We start from the raw sequence: 19,477 nt of genomic DNA on the forward strand, positions 1-19,477 counted from the left end.
ATATGTGTGCCTGGCATAAAAGCACATTTTTTTTAAACTGATGAACCAGACTTCACCAAAATCAAAACTTTGGCTCTGTCAAAGACAGTGTTAAGAGAATAGAAAAGACAGGTTATACACTAGAATAATAATACTGACATATATCTAACAAGGTACTTACATGAGGATTACATTAAATATCCTCAAGCCTGGCATAGTGGTGCGTGCTTTATACTTCCAACACTCGGAAGGCTGAAGCAAAAGAATCCTAAGTTCAAGCCTCAGTATGGGTTACATAATGAGACCTTATCTAAATTCAAAAACAATAACAAAACAACCATTTTAAAAAGTAAGACATTCAAGGTTGGAGAGATAGCTCAGAGGTTAAGAGCACTTGCTACTCTTGCAGAGGATTGGGGTTCAATTCCTAGTACCTACACGAGGATCACAACTATCTGTTAACTTTGGTTCCAGGAGATCTGACACCTTCATCTGGCTTCCATAGGCTCCTGCATGCATGTGTTACACATAAATTCACACAGGCACACATACAGACATACATAAACACACACACACACACACACACACACACACACACACACACACCTTTAAAAATTTTTAAATATTAACTTTCATATCCTCTGCTCTCTCTTCAGTGCTGGGGTTCAAAGCCAGGTTCTTCTAAATGCTAAGTGAGCACTTCATCACTAAAAAATAATCCCCATCCCAATAAATAAGCATTTTTAAGTAGCCAAGGTGTCCTTTCCTCTATCTTGGAGTCATGAAAGTCTGCTGAGAACAGGAATTGTAAAGGCAAATATGTCTAGAAGTCTGAGGCCATTCATATGTTGGCTATAGGTGGGCTCTCCAAAACCAAAGGGAGCATACAGCTAGTCTAGAAATAGTGTTTATGTGCAAAGTGAAATCAAACTCTACTTGTGTAAGAGATACGATTTGTTCAAAGCAAACAATAACATATTCTTCCTGGTGACAAAGTGAACAAAGTCAGTATAATTTGGGATAGTGGGGCCCATGGAAACAGTGGGATGATTTGTGTCAAATTCTAAAGTAAACTTCCTGCTAAAGCCGCTGGACAAGAATCTGTGTGATGCTATCTCTCTCAAAGATTGAAACTAATGACAAGTAGTTAAATAAAAGTGGGTCTGTGCTCTAAAAAAACAAATAAATAAAAAAGAAGGCTGGGCATAACAGCATGAGCCTTTAATCCCAGCACGCAGGAATCAAAAACAGGTAGATCTTTCTAAGTGTGAGGCCAGTCAGAGTTACACAGTAAGACACCATGTCAAAAACAGGGGGGAAGAGGGCAATTTGTTTCAACAAACTTTATCTTTTATTTCTTGCTCTGTTGTGTTTTTGCGGTGCTAGAGGCTGAAGGCTTGCACATACGGGAAGGCCCTCTACCACTGAGCTCCATCCCACAGCCCTCAATACTGCAAAAGGAAGACGTACAGTGGAAATAAACAGAGGATCATTACTTACAAGGGCAAGGCAAACTGAAGGATCATGACATAGCTACCAGAACGACTGGCATTTCTAAACATCACCAAGTCCTGGCAAGGACACTGAGTAACTGCAACTCCCACACAATGCTTGTTTGAATGCAAAATTATTTGTCCACTTTTGAAAAGAGTTTAAAAGTTTCTCATAAAATAAAGCATACAATTATACTACATGATCCAGTAATTCTACTCCTATATTCACATAAAAATAAAGCAAGCCTTTCTCAGAATCACCAAAACCACACACAATCCTATGATTTCCAAGCAATGCCTGGATAAACAAACCGTGAAGGTACATCCATACAACAATGGAGTGCATATAATGGAAAGTGCTTGTAATAAAAAAGGAATAAACTACTAACATATAAAACAAAATAGGTCAATTTCAAATGTGCTGAGCTAAAACAACAGTCAGAATAAATAAGACTACATAAATTGGATAATTCCACTGATACAATACTCCAGGACAGACAAAACTATAGGGATATATCAGTGACCACCAGTACAAGGAAGATTTTTGGAAAAAACTGTTACGTACCTTGATTATGGATAGCTTTGTAAATATATATATATATATATATATATATATATATATATATATATATATATATACACATACTATATTATATATAAAATATAAATTATAAAGCATTACACTAAAAAATGATTTTTTATCAAAGATAATTTTCAAAAACAAAGGAAGTCTTAAAAGAAAGAATCTAGAAGACATAAAACAGTAATACATAATAACAGTTTGTGGACATGGTCTCTGGAACAAAAGCTACATAAGGGGAAAACCAAGTTGATAATGTCTTTTATTTTGTTTTGTTTAGTTTGAGACAAATTCTCACAGTATAGCCCTAGCAGGCCACTTTCTATGTAGGCCAGGCTGGCTTCAAACTCAAAGATCTGCCTATCTACTTGTCTCTGCCTCTTGAGTGCTGGGATGAAAGGTGTGCATTACCAATGGACAATTGGCAATGAGGTTTATTGTTTTGGTTTTTGTTTTGTTTGGTCTGTTTTGTGTTTCAAGACAGGGTTCTCTGTATATCAGCCTTGACTATCCGGGAATTCACTTTGTAGATCAGGGTGCTAGCAAGGAATTTTTAAAGCAAGGCAGTTTAGTTACCTAAATCCACCTGGCTCTGCCTCCCGAGTGCTGGGATTAAAGGTATGCGCCATCACCACCCAGCCCAAGATTTCTTAATAAGGAATGTGGAGACAGAAGGGTCAGAGTCCACAAGACTGACAGGAATAAAATACATCTCGATTTTGAACCTCTAGTTGAGATGCACTGTATCTCTCTGAATGCTATGAATGTTTGCCTCTAACTCTAGTGACCAAACAGGAGTGGTGCTCTGATTGCTTTCAGAAATCAGTCTTCTCATCAGACCACATTATCATGGATCTGCTATCTTATTTGTATACACTAATAAAGAACAATCTGATAAATTTGTTTTAAAGCATTTCAGGTTTCCTGGGTTGTTTTGTGGGGTCTTGTTTTAGAACAAGCAAAGTGTATTTCTAGAATAAGGAAAGACAAAAGGTCAAGTGCCACCCCTGGGACCTGGGCCTATCATCTTGGTCTACCATCTGTCTTTATGGGTGGTCACTTTCCTGGAATAGGTGGAAGCTTTCACAGACATCATCCTTAACCACAATTCAGTGTTACAATTAGATGCATTAGATGCAGGACCACGTATAAAAGTGTAATTACTACACAGATGAGCTTGCAAGGGAAAGAGCAATGGTGCCTTACCATGCTCTTCAGGACGAGGCTCCACAGGAGCCAACTGGAACCTGCTGAGACCAGCTTTGTTTTTCTCAGAACTCTGGGCTGCTTCCTCTTATTTGGTTCCTTTGGCTGTCTCATATCCCACCGGTAAGCACTCTTATTTGTATTTCCCTAGCATTAGTTTTAACCCTATCATTTCCCCTCCAAACTCCAAGGACTTGAGACACAATCTACCGGGTAATGGGTGATGACTAAGACTGAGTTGCTTCTGTTAAAAGGGGGTTGTCACTTGGTTGGGTTCTTCTCCTTGAGTCTTGTTCTGAGGAGACAGGGAAATGGGACATCAGTCTGTCCAGGGGTCCAAGTGAAAAAGGTCATAATAGCAGTCAGGAGTTGACATCCTCTGACCAACATTTTTTGGAGTGTTATGGCCTGGAGTGCACTGTAGCTTCTGCCTTTCTTTTCTGAAATCCTCCTTTTCTGCCTTCGGTGAATTCACCCACAGCTTACACATCACCAGCCTGTTGTCACGGCTTTTCACTGAATAGCATTTTGGGATTTCTTCGAACAATCTTAAAATGGTCTCCAGTTTCATATCTTAGTTGTTTGATATATAATTGGTTTCTCTGTAGTCTAAAATATTTTATTAATTAAATACTTTAAATATATTAAATATTATACTAAGATAGTATTTACAGGCTTCTTTAGACCACCAAAGTGGTCTCTGACAAAGGGCCGGAAATTCCTAATATTCTGTCTCCATCTTACAAAGGTGCTCTAATATTCTCTTTACATCCATGACATGCAACAGAATAGTTTATACACAAGGCAGGGAAATGTATAGCTTCTTTTAAGCAATTTCTTTATGCTCACTAAACACTACATAAACGTTAAATACATCAAGCAGTTCATGTGCCTATACTCCTAGCACATGAGAGGTAGAGGCAGGAAGACCAGAGGTTCACAGTCATGCTTACCCAATGAGTTTGAAGCCAGCCTAGGCTACATGAGGCCCTCTCCAAATCCAAAACCCAAACAAAAAAGAAATTACATGCATGAAATAAATGTTCCACCTAGTCACATATACAGATAGAAATCTTGAACCAAACACTACGGACTGAACAGGTCACACTTCCTGAAGCAACAGATAAAGCCCATCAATCCTTTGGGTTACATGACAGCGAACAGCAACCGAATGAGCTGGGCAGCCACTCAAACAACAGCAAGGCCTCACCAGTGGAGGCAGTGAGAGAGGGCCTGAACTAAAAAGACAGCAAGTACAACTGTGTCCAAAGGCAGATTTTTGTGCCCTAGAGACAATCTGGCAAGAATTATGGGGGTAAAAACGTCTTAAAGAAAGCAGGGCCAGCAAAAAAAAGCCCCAGGCACACAAGTTCAATGACCCACTTAAAGGTAGGTGAGAACTGACTCCAATGTTCTCCTCTGACCTCTATGCACTCGCTGGAGTACCTGAACCTCCCTGGCTCAACACACTAATAATAAAAAGTTTTAGAGAAATGTAAATATTTCAAATATTAAAATAAATAATACAGAAGTAATTCTATTATAAAAGCATCATGTCCATTCTATCAATAAAATATATTAGCTCAAATTTTTCAGTAGAGTATATCCCTAATTTTATAATGGAAATCAAGTAATAAATTCTATGTGGTTTCTTTCATTTCCTTGCCATTATTTGCCACCAAAATGAAATGTTTCCATAGAAAATCATTCAAGGCAACTTGGTTGACTGGCCCTCCCATTCCCTGCCCCACTTTTGGTTTTCCAGGCTCGCCTTAACTTACTACATCATGGCATTCCAATCCTCCTGTCCCAGCCTCTTGAGTGCTGAGATTTCAGACGTGAGTTACCACATATGGCTAAATATTACTTCAATTTCATATGTGTAAGTATATGTATTTTTTAAGATAACAATAAGGGTGCTATGTTGGGCATGGTGGCACATGCCTAGAGCATTTGGGAGGCAAAGGCAGGCAGATCTCTTAGTTCAAGGCTAGCCTGATCTACATAGTGAGTTCCAGGCCAATCAAGTCTACAGAGTAAGACAATGTCTTAAAGAAATAAAAAAATAAACAACTCTTAATTTGCATTTTCTAAAGATTTATTTATTTATTATGTACACAGAAGAGGGTGCCAGATCTCATTATAGATGGTTGTGAGCTACCACGTGGGTGCTGGGAATTGAACTCAGGACCTCTGGAAGAGCAGTCGGTGCTCTTAATCTCTGAGCCATCTCTCCAGCCCCCCTAATTTGCATTATTTTGGCATATCTATAAACAACATCTTGGAATCTTTTCATTATAAGCAGTGAAAATCAAGTCTTTGGATTATTTTTCCTAATCAGAGTCAGTGTATATTCATTATAGAGAATCTATAAAGTACAAAATTAAAATGAGTTTCCTATTATCTTACCATAATCATCTTCTTTCCTCTATGGGTACTCTCATACTAAATCCTTTCTGACAACTTCTATTATGGGTTGAAGTATCCCGCCGAAAGTTCCTATGTTAGGGACTAGGGAGGTGACTTAATGGTTGGGAACACTGCTGCTCTTGCAGAGAACCAGGGTTCAATTTCCAGCACTCACATGGAGGCTCATGAGCACCTGTAACTCTAGCTCCAGGGAATCTGACAACCTCTTCTAATCTCCACAGACACCAGGACACACATGGTGCATATAATACATACAGCCAAAACACTCATATACATAAAATATAGAGCACTTGCTTGGGAGATCCTGTACACTGAAAGGTGATTTGGATCATAAGGAATATCACCTAATCAATGGATTAAACCACTCATGGATTCTTATTATGATGGCCTTTTGGGAGGTGTTTCAAATGTCTAGAGATGGGACCCAGTGGAATGGGTAGGGTCTGTTCTCAGGGACTACATCTTGTTCCAGTCCCTTTCTTCCCTCTCTGATACCTGGCAACTGTAAGGCAAGCAGCTCTGCTTGGCCACTGTGACATTTCTGCTTGGACAAGCAGAGAAGTAATAGAGCTAGCATGGCAGTCCATGGACTAAAATCTCTAAAACCATGAGCCAAAGTCTAGATTTCCTCCTTTAAACGGTTTCTCTTGAGTATTTGAAACAACACTGAAGCTGACATATACTGTTCTCATATACTGTTCAGCTAAGAGCTTTATAAATAAGATTTCATTGTATCCTTACAACAATTCTACTCAAATCATAGGTAGGTATCATCATTTTACAGTCGTCTCCACCAGATTGAAGAGGTTAAGAAATATGTCCACAGACACACAGCTAAGTGGTAGAGCTGAACCCAGTAGCCTTGCACACCGCACCACTCTAGTCCACAATCAATGCATACATAGACAGAGTGCATTCTTCTTTGACCATAATTTCTAATGCATACAAGTTATGAACACCTTCTACACAGCTATTGTATAACATTTGGATATATGATCATTTACTTAACTAATCTTGCTTTACCAGATAAGATTATTTTTGTATAATATTCAGAACAGTGTGGATCATTCAACAGAAAAAAAACAGGTAAAAATAAGACTTGTTTCACACTTCTATAATAAATTAAAAGATGTAATTCAACTTACTCTTTTACTGAGGCAAATAACTGGCCACATACTGCAGCCTAATGTGCAGCAGCAACACAGGCAGCCACAAAGCAACCACCGCACATTAACAGGAAGATTCTTCCTAAGACAGCTGTTAACTCTGTTGATGCTGGCTTTAAATTCTTCAGGAGCTACCTAAAGGAAAGTAAGAAATGTAACTGAGATGCTGAATGACGATAAATGAGTCTCAGCACACATTTTTCTAATTTCTAAGGAAAACTAATTTGAGATGTATAAACAGTAGGTCAATAAGAGAGACACTCGACAGGCTGTGGTAGTGCACACCTTTAATCCCAGCACTTGGGAGGCAGAAGTAGGCAATCTCTGAGTTCGAGGCCAGTCTGGGCTACACAGAGAAACCCTGTCTTGAAAACCCAAAAAAGAAAGAAAGAGACACTCACTTTTCCAGTTAATGAAGAAGGGAATTCTGATTCAAATTTGTTGCTCAGTCCAAATCTGTTCTCAAAAAAGAAAAGATATGTTATTATATGACACTGTGGGAACAGCATAAAAGCTTGAACTACCCAACTTAAAGGTTGGGGGAACAGAATGTGGACCCCCTCCACAGAGTGTCTAAGACAGAATGAAGGTCTAAGACAAAAATCATCAAAAATGAGCAACAAAATATAGCATGCAATGACTTTTCCAGTGGAATCAAAACTTATGTAATGAGGGACAATGTTAAATAACCAGCAATATATAAGTAAAAGAATAGATGGTTTACTTCATTTGAGCTATCACATATACCTTAAAAGCATCAAAGCATATTTTAATCAGACAGCAAATTTTCTAGCTTTCACTGTTTTGAACTCATAGTGCATTTTGTCTTTTAAATACCAATTACAAGAATCCAACTGCTTCAATTTATTTCACTCTTAACCAAAAATATTTATTCAATGTTTATTTTTCTTGTTTCCGAGTTGTAGTGCTATTTTTAAGAATGAAAATTGATAGAAGCGTTTTACAATATTAATTATACATCTAATAATGTATTACAGCTAAAACCACATACACTAGACAAGAAGCAAGCCCAGTACTTGTACAACTGACTAGGACCTCTGTACTCTGGACAGTGAGCACACAAATGGGCATTTGCTTTAAGATCACTTAAGCCCAGGACTGCCTAGGTAGGACCCAACAGGGCTGTGCAACCCAGACAGGTTTTCTTTTTCTCTTGTCATATCTGAATATAAGACATTATTAAATAGATGGTTTCATGGGTAAGGGCTGAAATACACAAAAAGGACTTGAGTTCAAGTCAAGATACAGTGAAATTGGGAAGCCAGATAGTCAAGAATAAACAGCAGACAGTAGAAAGCAGAAATTGTCAAGTGAAGCAGAAGTAGTCAGCAGTTCACACTACAACAGCAGAAGCTGGAATGATCAAGTAAACAAATCACCATGACAGGGCATTAGACCAGGGAGCAGAAGACAGTACAGAGAAAAACAGCAGAACCCTGAAGTCCGGCTGTATGATGGCAGAGCTCTGTCCCTCCTAGTCCCCAAAGCATTTTTTTTATTTATTTTTTAATTTTATGTGCATTGGTGGTTTTGCCTGTATGTATGTCTGTGTGAGCGTGTCAGATGCCCTGGAAGTTAGAGACAGCTTGAGCTGCCATGTTGAGGTGCTAGGAATTGAACCTGGGTCCTCTGAAGAGCAGCCAATGCTCCTAACTGCTGAGCCATCTCTCCAGCCCCATCCCCCAAATCATTCTTAAATAAAATCTTAAATTTACTGCTTAAATCCCCTTAAGTGTTTTTTTAATAATCTAATAAAGCCTCATCTTTCATATTTTTAAGATCCCATAATGATAGTGGCAAATGCTCCCAATATAATTCTTAATGAAAAAAAAAAAAAAACTAAAATACTATTGCCTAAATTTTAATGTAATTATTGACATATGAAAACAAAAATCAAATCCATCCAAATACTAATGGTAGTTAATCCCAGATAATGAAGATTATGGATGGCATTTTTTTACTTTCATGTTTTCCATGACTTCTCTAATAAAATCTGTTAGTATTTAAGACTAAATTGAAAGACTAGGGATAGGACATGAGCCTGAGTCTGGATCCCCAGAGCACACATAAAAAGCCAGGCCCAGCACCCGTAAACACAGCACTGGGGGAAGACAGGAGGAAGCTCATGAGCTTTGGTTCAGTGAGTTTCCAGCTCAGAAAATAAAGGCACAGTGAGAGCAATACAGGAGACAGCCCCTGAACCTCTTGCCTCAACATGTGTGTACATACATGCACTACATAAAAATGTACATATAACACACAAGCATGCACACAGACACTCAAAGGCACACTGTACACTCCATTTTAAAAGTACATACAACACACACAATACACAAAAACACACACCAAAAAAATAGAAAGAAAAAAAACAAAACCCAGGAACAATTACACAAAACATGAGCCCTTTTGTATCTTAATAATCCTAAGTTTCATTTTCTGCTTCATTGGGAAATACAACTTCCCGATTTTTAAGTAATCTGTATGCCTTTCTTTATAATTAGAAAAAAATAAAATATTAAGAAAAAATAGACGAGAGTTTTGTTTTTAAGACAGAATAAGGAAATGTATGTACAAGAGACATGCCTATATTTAGAGATAATTCTAGTAGCTTTAGAGTGTATTTCAGGGCTGAAAATGTAGCTCAGTTAGTAACATTCATGAAGTTGCCTAGCATACATTTAGCTCTGAGTTTAATCCCTAGCACTACATAAACTAGGTGTGGTGGCACACATCCGAATGCCAGAACTCAGGAAGTGGTGACAGAAAGACCAGGAATTCAAGGTCGCCTTCAGCTACAGAGGGAGTTCATTGTCTGCCCAAGCTACATGAGAACCTGTCTTAAAACAAACAACAACAACAAAACCCACCAACCAAAAACAAACAAATAAGTGTATTTTAAGTTTCTGTTTGACGGGGTCTCTGTCTCTCTCCCTCTCTCCCTCTCTCCTTCCTCTCTCCCTCTCTCCCTCCCCATCTCTTTCCTCCCCCCCCCCCTTTGGTTTGGGGGTTTTACTGCTTATTTGTATGTATGTGTCTCTGTGACTACCTATTCTTCTGAGGCAGCAGCGTCCTTCTTCCTGAACCCGGGGTTTGCTCTTTCTCTGCTAGTCTGGTGTAAGAAAGTTCCCCCGATTCTCCAGTCTTTGCTCCCCTTGCAGCCTGAGTCACAAGCATGCTCACACACAGATGCTGAAGTCCCATTTGTGTCCAATGATTACACGCAAGTGCTCTTTTTATGTTGCTGTTAAGTAAGCTAAGACCCTTCCACATCTCCCCATAGTTTTGTGTTTTTAGAAGATTTACTTATTTTATGTTTCTGAGTGTTTTGCCTGCATGTATGCCTGCACACCATGTATGTGCATGGTGCCCAAGGGGTTCTGAAGAGGGTCTCAGATCACCTGAACCGGGAGCTAGGGATGGTTGTGAGTCACCACGTGAATGCTGGGAACTGAACCCAGGTCCTCCGTAAAGAGCAACAAGTCCTCTTAACCGATGAGCCCTCCCTCCGGTCCTCCATCCCTAAAGCCCCTCGAGGTCAGGTAGACTGTAGGAAATGGGGTATGGAAAGCATGCTGATTTCAAGAAAGCCAAGCATTACCAGCAGGCTGACAACTGAAATGGTGAGCACTCAGCCAGCAATCCACTTAGGTAAGACTTGGTAACTGCCAAGTACAAAAAGCTAATGTGGCGCAGCTGGAAGAGTAACACAATGCAAAGGGAATGCCGGAATTCTAATCCTGGTTACAATATCAATTCATCATATTATCAGAGAAGTAAACGTTCCCTGCAATTTTATTTGTCTCAGATAAAAGCAGACCCAAGAGCTAATGTTGTGCTATCCTAAGTTTTTAGTTTGTACAGTGCTAAGGATGACATCCAGAGCCCTGGCAATCACTTTCATCCCAGTGCCATCTCTAGTTTTATTTTATTTATTAAAAAAAATATGGTGACTCACTATACAGGTCAGTATGGCATGGAACTAGTAAGCCTCCTATCTCAATCCCTCCCCCTCATTTTTAAACTTTATTATTGTGTGTGTGTACAGTGTGTGTGTGCTGGCTAGTTTTATGTCAACCTGATACAAGCTAGAATTATCTGAAATAATTATCTGAAAATTATTTCTCATTGAGAAAATGCCTCCGTAAGTGTTGGAGCCCACCAAGGTTTCTAGTGGCTTTACCCAGCAGGCCTGCATAAGAGGATGATTGGTCCACAGGCCTGAGTGCCAGGTGTTTGGAAGGGTCTACACTTGGCTGTATCTAGCAGGGGGAGGTCTTCTTGCCTCACCCCTTGGCATTGTTATAAAAAGCCCTTTGGAATAAAGTTCTGGGCTGGTGGGTTAGGATCCAGGCCCTCCCGAGGCTATCCTGAGTTTCTGTTTCTCTCCCATCTATCCTTCTATCCAAGTCTCTTATCTCTCTCTCCTTGAGAGTCCCTGGGGTAAATAAATGTGGGAGCTGGTCTCCCACATGTAAGATCTGGCTGTAGGGCATTTTCTTAATGATTGATGGGGAAAGGTCTAGCCCATAGTGGGTGGTGCCACCCCTGGGTTCTATAAGAAAGCAGGCTAAGCAAGCCATGAGGAACAAGCCAGTAAGCAGTATGCTTCTGCATCAGCTCCTGCCTCCAGGTCCCTGCCCTGTTTGAGTTTCTGTCCCAACTTCCTTCAATGATGAACTGTGATGTAGAAATGTAAGCTGAATAAACCCTTTCCTCTCCGGATTGCTTTGGTCACGGTGTTTCATCACAGCACTAGAAACTCTAACAAAGACAGTGTGTGTTCTTGGGCACAGATGTGCCACAGAGCTCATACGGAGAGAAGGGGACACCTTTGGGGTTTCTCCTTCCACCTTTACATGAGTTCCTTTACATGGGTTCCAGGGATCAAACTCAGGTTCTAGGCTTGGAAAACAATCATGTTTACACACTGAGCTATCTCATGGGCCCAACTCTCCCAATTTTATTTTGTTTTGTTGTTGTTGTTGTGTGTATGTTGTTTGTTTTGTTTTGTTTTGTTTTTGTGCACCTTGGCTGTCTTGGAGTTTCCTATGTAGACCAGATTTTGAACTCAGATTCTCCTGCCTCTGCTCCCTAAGTGCTGAGATTAAAGGCAAACACTGGGGGCTGGAGAGATGGCTCCGTGGTTAAGAGCACTGACTGTTCTTCCAGAGGACCCAGGTTCAATTCGCAGCACCCACCCACATGGCAGCTCACAACTATCTGTAATTCCAGTTCCAGGGGACCTGACATCAATGCACATAACACTAATGCACATAAAAATAAATAAGTAAAGGCGTACACCACCATACCCAGCTCCTCAAATTAAAAAAAAAAAAATGCAAGATTTAAGGGTTCAATTTACACTTAGAACAGTTGCTATAATGTGGGAAATGTTACTGAAGGTTTCTCTCTTTACAACAAGTTTATATTCTAGAGTGAGGTGTAGCGGTACATGCCTGCAGTAGGCCCAGAATTTAGACAGCTGAAGTGGGAGGACTTGAGGTGTGAGGCCAGCTACATAGCAAATCCTGGTTGCAAATAAATAAATTTATACTGTAGCATGTCCTGCTAATTCATGTTCTGACAGAAAACAATTATGAAAAAAGAAAAACGTAGCACAGGGTAAGGAGAAGATGAAATGTTCTGACTTTAAGCAGGAGGATACACCTCTAACTGACAGAGATTTGAGATGAGAAGGACCTAGGTTCTGGGTATTAGATGCAAGTATCCATAAAGAGGAGCCAGCCAGTACAAAGGGCATAGGTCAGAAACACACCTAGAATAATGGAAATGGAAAGGAAACTAGAATTCAGTGTAACTAGAATAGGGTAAGGGAGCAGAAGGAAGAGTCAGAGGCTATCCACAGGGTAGGCTAGGTCAGGGAGAGGCTTGCAGCCATAGAAAGGGCTCTGCTGTGTGTGGTAGTATTATGTTCCCCAAAAATATTGTGCACCCGAATAAACTTATCTGGGGTCAGAGAACAGGACAGCCACAATATTAAACATAGAGGATAGGCAGTGGTAGCACACGCCTTTAATCCTAGCATTCCAGAGGTAGAAATCCATGTGTTCAAGGATATAGCCAAGCATGGTGACTCACGCCTTTAATCCCAGAAAGCCAGCCTTTAATCCCAGGATAATAGCAGATAGCAGAAAGGTATATAAGGCATGAAGACCAGGAACTAGAAGCATTTGGCTGGCTAAGATTTTGGCTGGTTAAGCTTTTAGGCTTTTGAGCACCAGTTCAGCTGAGACCTATTTTGGATAAGGACTTAGAGGTTTCCAGTCTGAGGAAACAGGATCAGCTGAGGAACTGGCAAGGTGAGGTAGCTGTGGCTTGTTCTGCTTCTCTGATCTTCCAGCATTCACCCCAATACCTGGCCTCAGGTTTGTTTTTATTAATAAGAACTTTTAAGATTCATGCTACAGCCGGGCGGTGGTGGCGCACGCCTTTAATCCCAGCACTCGGGAGGCAGAGCCAGGCAGATCTCTGTGAGTTCGAGGCTAGCCTGGGCTACAGAGTGAGATCCAGGAAAGGCGCAAAGCTACACAGAGAAACCCTGTCTCGAAAAACCATAAATAAATAAACAAACAAACAAACAAATAAAATTTAAAAAAAAAGATTCATGCTACAGCTGTGGGATGTCTTTCTATCCGCTGTGAACATGCGCTGCTCTGACTGGTTGATAAATAAAGCTGTTAGGCCAATGGAGAGGCAGAACAAGGTGAGGCGGTACATTCCGACTGGAGAGAGAAGAAAAGGAGAGCGGGGCAGACTCTGCGAGCCGCCACCAGGAGAACGAAGATGTGAAAGCACTGGGAAGCCACGAAGCCACGTGGTAAAGCACAGATGCACAGAAATGGGCTGAGTTAAGTTGTAGGAGCGAGCCAGTGAGGAGCCTGAGCCAACAGGCCATACAGTTTGTAAATGATATAAGCCTCTGTGTGTTTACTTGGGACCAAGAAGCTGAGGGACACACGTGGGAGGGATTCGTCCGACCACAGAGCCGGGCAGGACCAGAGAAACTTCCAGCTACAGGACTGTAAAGGAGATGAGGTGCCAGGTAGCTGATAAGGAGAGACAGCTGAAATCTGTACTGTGATGCAACTATGATGCAGATGTGCCTGCCAGTGGGGCTGTAAAGGGGGAAAAGGCAAGGAGTGGAAAAGGAAAAAATAGGAAGTCTAAGGCACAAGAACAAGGGGAATACACAGAAAGTCATGTTTCAAAGACAGAACTACTCTCTTTCTCTTCCGGTCCCAGGCGCTTCGGGAGCCGCAGGTTACCATTCCGACATGGCCAAGTCCAAGAACCACACCACACACAACCAATCTCGAAAATGGCACAGAAATGGTATCAAGAAACCCCGGTCACAAAGATACGAATCTCTTACGGGGGTGGACCCCAAGTTCCTGAGGAACATGCACTTTGCCAAGAAGCACAACAAGAAAGGCCTGAAGAAGATGCAGGCCAACAACGCAAAGGCAGTGAGTGCGCGTGCAGAGGCCATCAAGGCCCTTGTGAAGCCCAAGTCGGTTAAGCCCAAGATGCCAAAGGGCCCCAGCCACAAGCTCAGCCATCTCGCTTTCATCGCTCACCCCAAGCTCGGGAAGCAGATTAGAAGCTACATGGCCAAGGGTCGTAGGCTCTGCCAGCCAAAGCCCAAGGCTCAAACCAAGGCAGAGGCCTCAGTTCCAGCTCAGGCTCCCAAAGGTACCCAGAAACCCATAGAAAAGGTTTCTGTCTGCCAGACAGATGGACTGGTGTGACACACCTACACACTATTTGCAGATGATCAGGACCCCATGCTGTTTTTACAAATAAACTTGAGGCAGGATCTGTTAAAAAAAAAAAAAAAAAAAAAAGACAGAACTAATGGGTTGCTTGACACAATGGATACAGAGAAAGACTTCTAAGGTGTCCAAATTTTTGTCTATAGGACACTGTGCTGGCTAGTTTCTGTAAATTTGACACAAGCTAGTGTCATCTGGGAAGAAGAAAGCTCAACTGAGAAAATGCCACCCATCAGATTGGTCTGTAGGCAAGCCTGTGGAGCATTTCTTCATTAATGATTAATGTGGGAGGGCTCAGTAGTGATGTGGGCAGTGCCATCCCTAGGCAGGTGGTCCTGGATTATGTAAGAGAGCAGGCTGAGCAAGCCAGTAAAGAGCATTCTTCCACGGTCTCTGTTTCAGTTTCTGCCTCCAGGTTCCTGCCTCAGCTTTCCTAGAAGATAGACTCTAACTTGTAAACCAAATAATTCTTTTCCCCTCTGAGTTGCTTCGGTCATGGTTTTTTGTTTTTTTTTTTTATCACAGCAACAAAGAACAAACTAGAATAAGCACCCACAGCCAGTGACTAATAACTGCCACTCCAGAGGATCCAACACCCTCTTCTAGCCTCTTCGGGTACACACATATTCATGGCAGACACTCATAGACACAGACAGACAGACAGACAGACAGACACACACACACACACACACACACACACACACACACACACACGCATGCACACACAATTAAATCTTGCAAAGATTTTTTTTTTATTTTAGTCTAAATAAAACCAATGCTGGGTCTATCATCAACTGAGAACAGGAAGCTGCTTTGAACAGAGTATTCTGAATTCAGTTTTGGATAAGGGAAACTAATCTGACACTCCTCTTAGACAGCCAAACTGTAGGAACCCAGAGTCACAGAATTTTACCTCCCATAGCTATGACAAGACCTGTGCACATAGGAACGAGAAATTTCAGACACAAACTAAACACATGGGTTATACAGACAGTAAATGAAGACAGAACATTTTTCCTAATGTTGCATTTTGAACTCAATGGAATCAGATTTTTAGCTATTTTTGGAGATGAAATCATAATTATGGAAGAAATTAACAGACCCTGCTGTCTATAAAACATGCTTTAATTTACCAGCCATCTCAATATGTGAGTATCAATACAGCTCAACAAGGACTGAAAGAAGATATAAACCCTTGCAGTCGGACATGGGGAAACACACACACACACACACACACACACACACACACACACACACACACACGAGAGAGAGAGAGAGAGAGAGAGAGAGAGAGAGAGAGAGAGAGAGAGAGAGAGAGAGAGAAACAGAGACAGATGGGGGGGGTAGACCTGACACTAACAGTGTACTCTACCAGAAGACACAAACCCCTGCAGTGGAGACAAGTCTAACAATTTTCACTCTGTGACCATATTCTGGACCATGTTTAGATTCGTTCAGGTCTATGGAGTTATAATCTCATTCACTAAACTAAAAGCAAAAGCTGGTTTTGGTAGTTTAGTTTAGGTGTATGGGTGCTTGGTCTGCACACAGTCTATGTACTGGGTGTGTGCCTGTTGTTTAGAGGCCAGAGACACTGCATTCCCTGAGACTGGAGTGCCATGCAGCCAGTTGTGAGCTGCCACGTGGGTGCTGGGAATCGAGCCACGTCCCCTAGAAGAGCAACAAGAGGACCGCTGGTAGAGAGCACACTTTTAGTATCAGTCCTTCCCTTCTCCTCCCTCTCCACACCCTCTGCATGGGTGAGTGTGCATGTACATGTAAGTGTGCATGAAATCTCAAAACTCTAGGCCAAAATAAAACTTTGTAAGTTAATTTACACTTACTAAGTTAATAACTCCAGGCATTTTGTTACAGTAATGGAAAGCTTACTAACACAATAGGCCACCAAAAACAGTAACTGTAAGTAACATTTCCTACTATAAAAAGGCAGAGAAAGAAGGCTGAATAATGTAAGAAATCCTTCACTGACCAAAGCCAGACTTCACCATAAATAACCACAATGCAAGTAAAAAGAAAACAGGAGGCACTTGGCAGGCAGAGTAGCCCACACCTACAATGCCAGCACTAAGGAGGCCGAGGCAGGAGGGTGCTGCAGGTTTAAGGCCAGTCGGAACCACAAAATGAATTCCAGCCCAGGGAAACTTTGTTATGTACCTGTGATCAACACAAGGGAAAAAGGAAAGTTATATCAAAGTCTAGCCAACTCTACCCTAAGTAAGCTACATGGAAGAACTTAAAAAATAAGAAGAACTTTTTTCAGGACCCATTAGAACATTTCAGCCCTTGGTACTCCCAAGTCAGCTTTAAACGTAGATCTTTTCCTGAAATCTAAGAAATGAATAGTTGTCAAACACCACACATATTGTAGTAAAGAATATCATTCCACAAATGTCATGAGGAAGCTCCTCTACAACCTGGCAAAGGCTGCTCTCTTGGCATATTAGCTGCCCATGGCAACAAGAGGTCCAGATATGTCATTAAAAATAGTCCCCAATCAGCTCAGCAAGGGCAGACCCAGTTCTTTGACCTCATCCATCACAGAGCCAAAATCACACCAAATCAACCAAAGGAACCACATTTACCAAGTAAAGATCAGTCGTTGCTCTGTTTTCCCATATCTTATGGGAAAGTTGTCAAATTTGATGTTTTAGACCTAGAACTGTAACACCTCTTTACCTAGGGACCACGAACCCAGCCAGGCCACTCTCATGCTTCACCTAGATGACTGCAACAGTCTCTTCAATTTCACTCTAACATTTTCCTCAGTAGTGGAGCCACCACGGCACACTGAGTGTGCTCCTGTAGACAGCCTTTTATTCACAACCCTGGAAGTAACCCCAACTGATTAAGCTCACTGGTCTCTCCATCAAACACGCACACACTCCTGTTTTCTGTATGGTCTAGCTGTAATATAACTCTTCTTCAGACTTATTTGGGTTTACATCTCCGAGTCTAGACTTGAAGTGTTCTTCCTAAGACTGTTTTATCCTTCCTCAACACCATCTTCCCGAATCACAGTACTGTCAATCACGGTACTCTTCACTGCTTTCGTTCTCATTTAGAACTCATGTACTAGCTGTGAAGACTCTTCGTGTCTTTCAGGACTTCATCTAACATCTGGCACTGAATGTAAGGAATACCTGTGAAGCTGGAGACACAGCCAAATTGGTCATTGTCATCCACAGTAAATGAAACCCAGGGCTGCTCCCCAGCGCCACATAAACCAGGTGTGGAAACAACAGAACAAACAAACAAAATATGCTAAATATAAGGTGTTGATAACTAGTTAGAGCCAGTCTTGCTAGTGCACACTTTTACCCCAGCACTTGGAAGGCAGAGGCCAGCCTAGTCTATAGGGCGAGTTCCAGAACATCCAGGGCTACACAGAGAAACCCTGTCTAGAAAAACAAACAAAACCAAAAATTAGTACCTAAATTCAGTATCTAGAATAAACTTTTTACTCTATGCAGTCTAAGATCGATTGTTTCACTTGAAGTACACCAGTTTAGGGAGGTGGAAGGAAGGTAATAGAAAGGAGCCGTCTACACATGAGACTGAAGAAAAGTGCCACTCAGGAGGGTGGGTCTCAAGCCAACACAACCAACCTCAGGGACCCTTCTGATAAGGCCTTCTTTTAGTAAACAGTCCTTTAGAAAATTTGACTATCTGATTTATGCTCAAGGTCTTGTTTTAAAGTAGAAAATACAGCCAGGCCTGCTGGCACACACCTAAACCACTACTCCCCCTTGGGGGGTGGGGGGTGGGGTGTCTGTCTACAGAGTTCCAAGAGAGCCAGAGCTACAGAGACCCTGCCTCAAAAACCCCAAAAGCAGCCGGGCGGTGGTGGCGCACGCCTTTAATCCCAGCACTCGGGAGGCAGAGCCAGGCGGATCTCTGTGAGTTCGAGGCCAGCCTGATCTCCAAAGCGAGTTCCAGGAAAGGCGCAAAGCTACACAGAGAAACCCTGTCTCGAAAAACCAAAAAAAAAAAAAAAAAAAAAAAAAACCCAAAAGCACAAATAAAGCAGGGAAGTAATGTATCACATTTTGGACTTATTTTTTCTTTTCAAATAGTAAAAATTAACCACAAAATGTGTACATAGGGATAAAAATCAAATCGTGATAAATAAGAATTTGTTGAATGCTTATGATGGGTCCAGGTCATAAAATTAAAGTTGTATTTCGGAGTCTCATACCTAACCTCCAAAGCAGGTATTATCTCCTTTTGCAGGTGAGAAAAGTGAAATTCAGAAAAGTTCATCTATGGTTAGTTAGAAGTATCCAAGAGTTGAAACCGTTATGACTGATGTCAAGAACCAGTCTTTCCACAGCACCACCCATTACATATGAAATATGTCTGATAGAAGAAACACCAAGTCTCATTAGAAAAGAAATGCTTAGAGAAGGGCATGATGGGATATGCCTACTCCCAACCACTGGGGAGGCTAAAGCTAAATGAGCATGCCCAGGCCAGGAGTTCAAGACCTGCCCATCAAGATCCTGCCTCATAAACACATGTAAGTGCCCTAGCCTTCCCTCCTGAGTCTGACTGGGTCAAGTGAGCAAAACAAGCTGACACAGGAAACAGCGGTGTACAGACACTCAGGAGTATCAGCTGTTCCAAGTTATAGTTAAGGCTTACCCTTGCTGAGAACAAAACCTCAGACAGCTATATATGTACCAAAAGCCTGCTAGGAGCAGTGGCTCAAGCAGCACTCTGGGGGCTGAGGCTGGAGGCTAGCTTGAGCTTCAAGTCAGAGTAGGCTACAAAAGGAGGCACACACGACCT

The 19,477-nt window shown here is 41.5% G+C and overlaps 2 protein-coding genes across 2 annotated transcripts in view; one reads left to right on the forward strand and one right to left on the reverse strand.

Moving 5' to 3' along the window:
* The window catches only part of Chic2 (cysteine rich hydrophobic domain 2), a 50,496-nt gene that overhangs the window by 22,795 nt on the left and 8,224 nt on the right, over positions 1–19,477 (reverse strand). The window contains exons 2-3 of the mRNA XM_052735176.1: positions 7,256–7,310; positions 6,834–6,989 (exon numbers count right to left, since the gene is read on the reverse strand). Coding sequence (XP_052591136.1) covers positions 6,834–6,989; positions 7,256–7,310 — 211 coding nt within the window. The remainder of the gene's footprint in view (positions 1–6,833; positions 6,990–7,255; positions 7,311–19,477) is intronic.
* Positions 13,423–14,705, forward strand: LOC128108534 (60S ribosomal protein L29-like). The gene has a single exon (XM_052735175.1). The coding sequence runs from the start codon at positions 14,096–14,098 to the stop codon at positions 14,642–14,644; it is 549 nt and encodes a 182-aa protein (XP_052591135.1). The 5' UTR covers positions 13,423–14,095; the 3' UTR covers positions 14,645–14,705.

Source organism: Peromyscus californicus, unplaced genomic scaffold (assembly GCF_007827085.1).
Source record: "Peromyscus californicus insignis strain IS unplaced genomic scaffold, ASM782708v3 Scaffold_13__1_contigs__length_99412109, whole genome shotgun sequence".
Classification (NCBI taxonomy): Eukaryota; Metazoa; Chordata; class Mammalia; order Rodentia; family Cricetidae; genus Peromyscus; species Peromyscus californicus.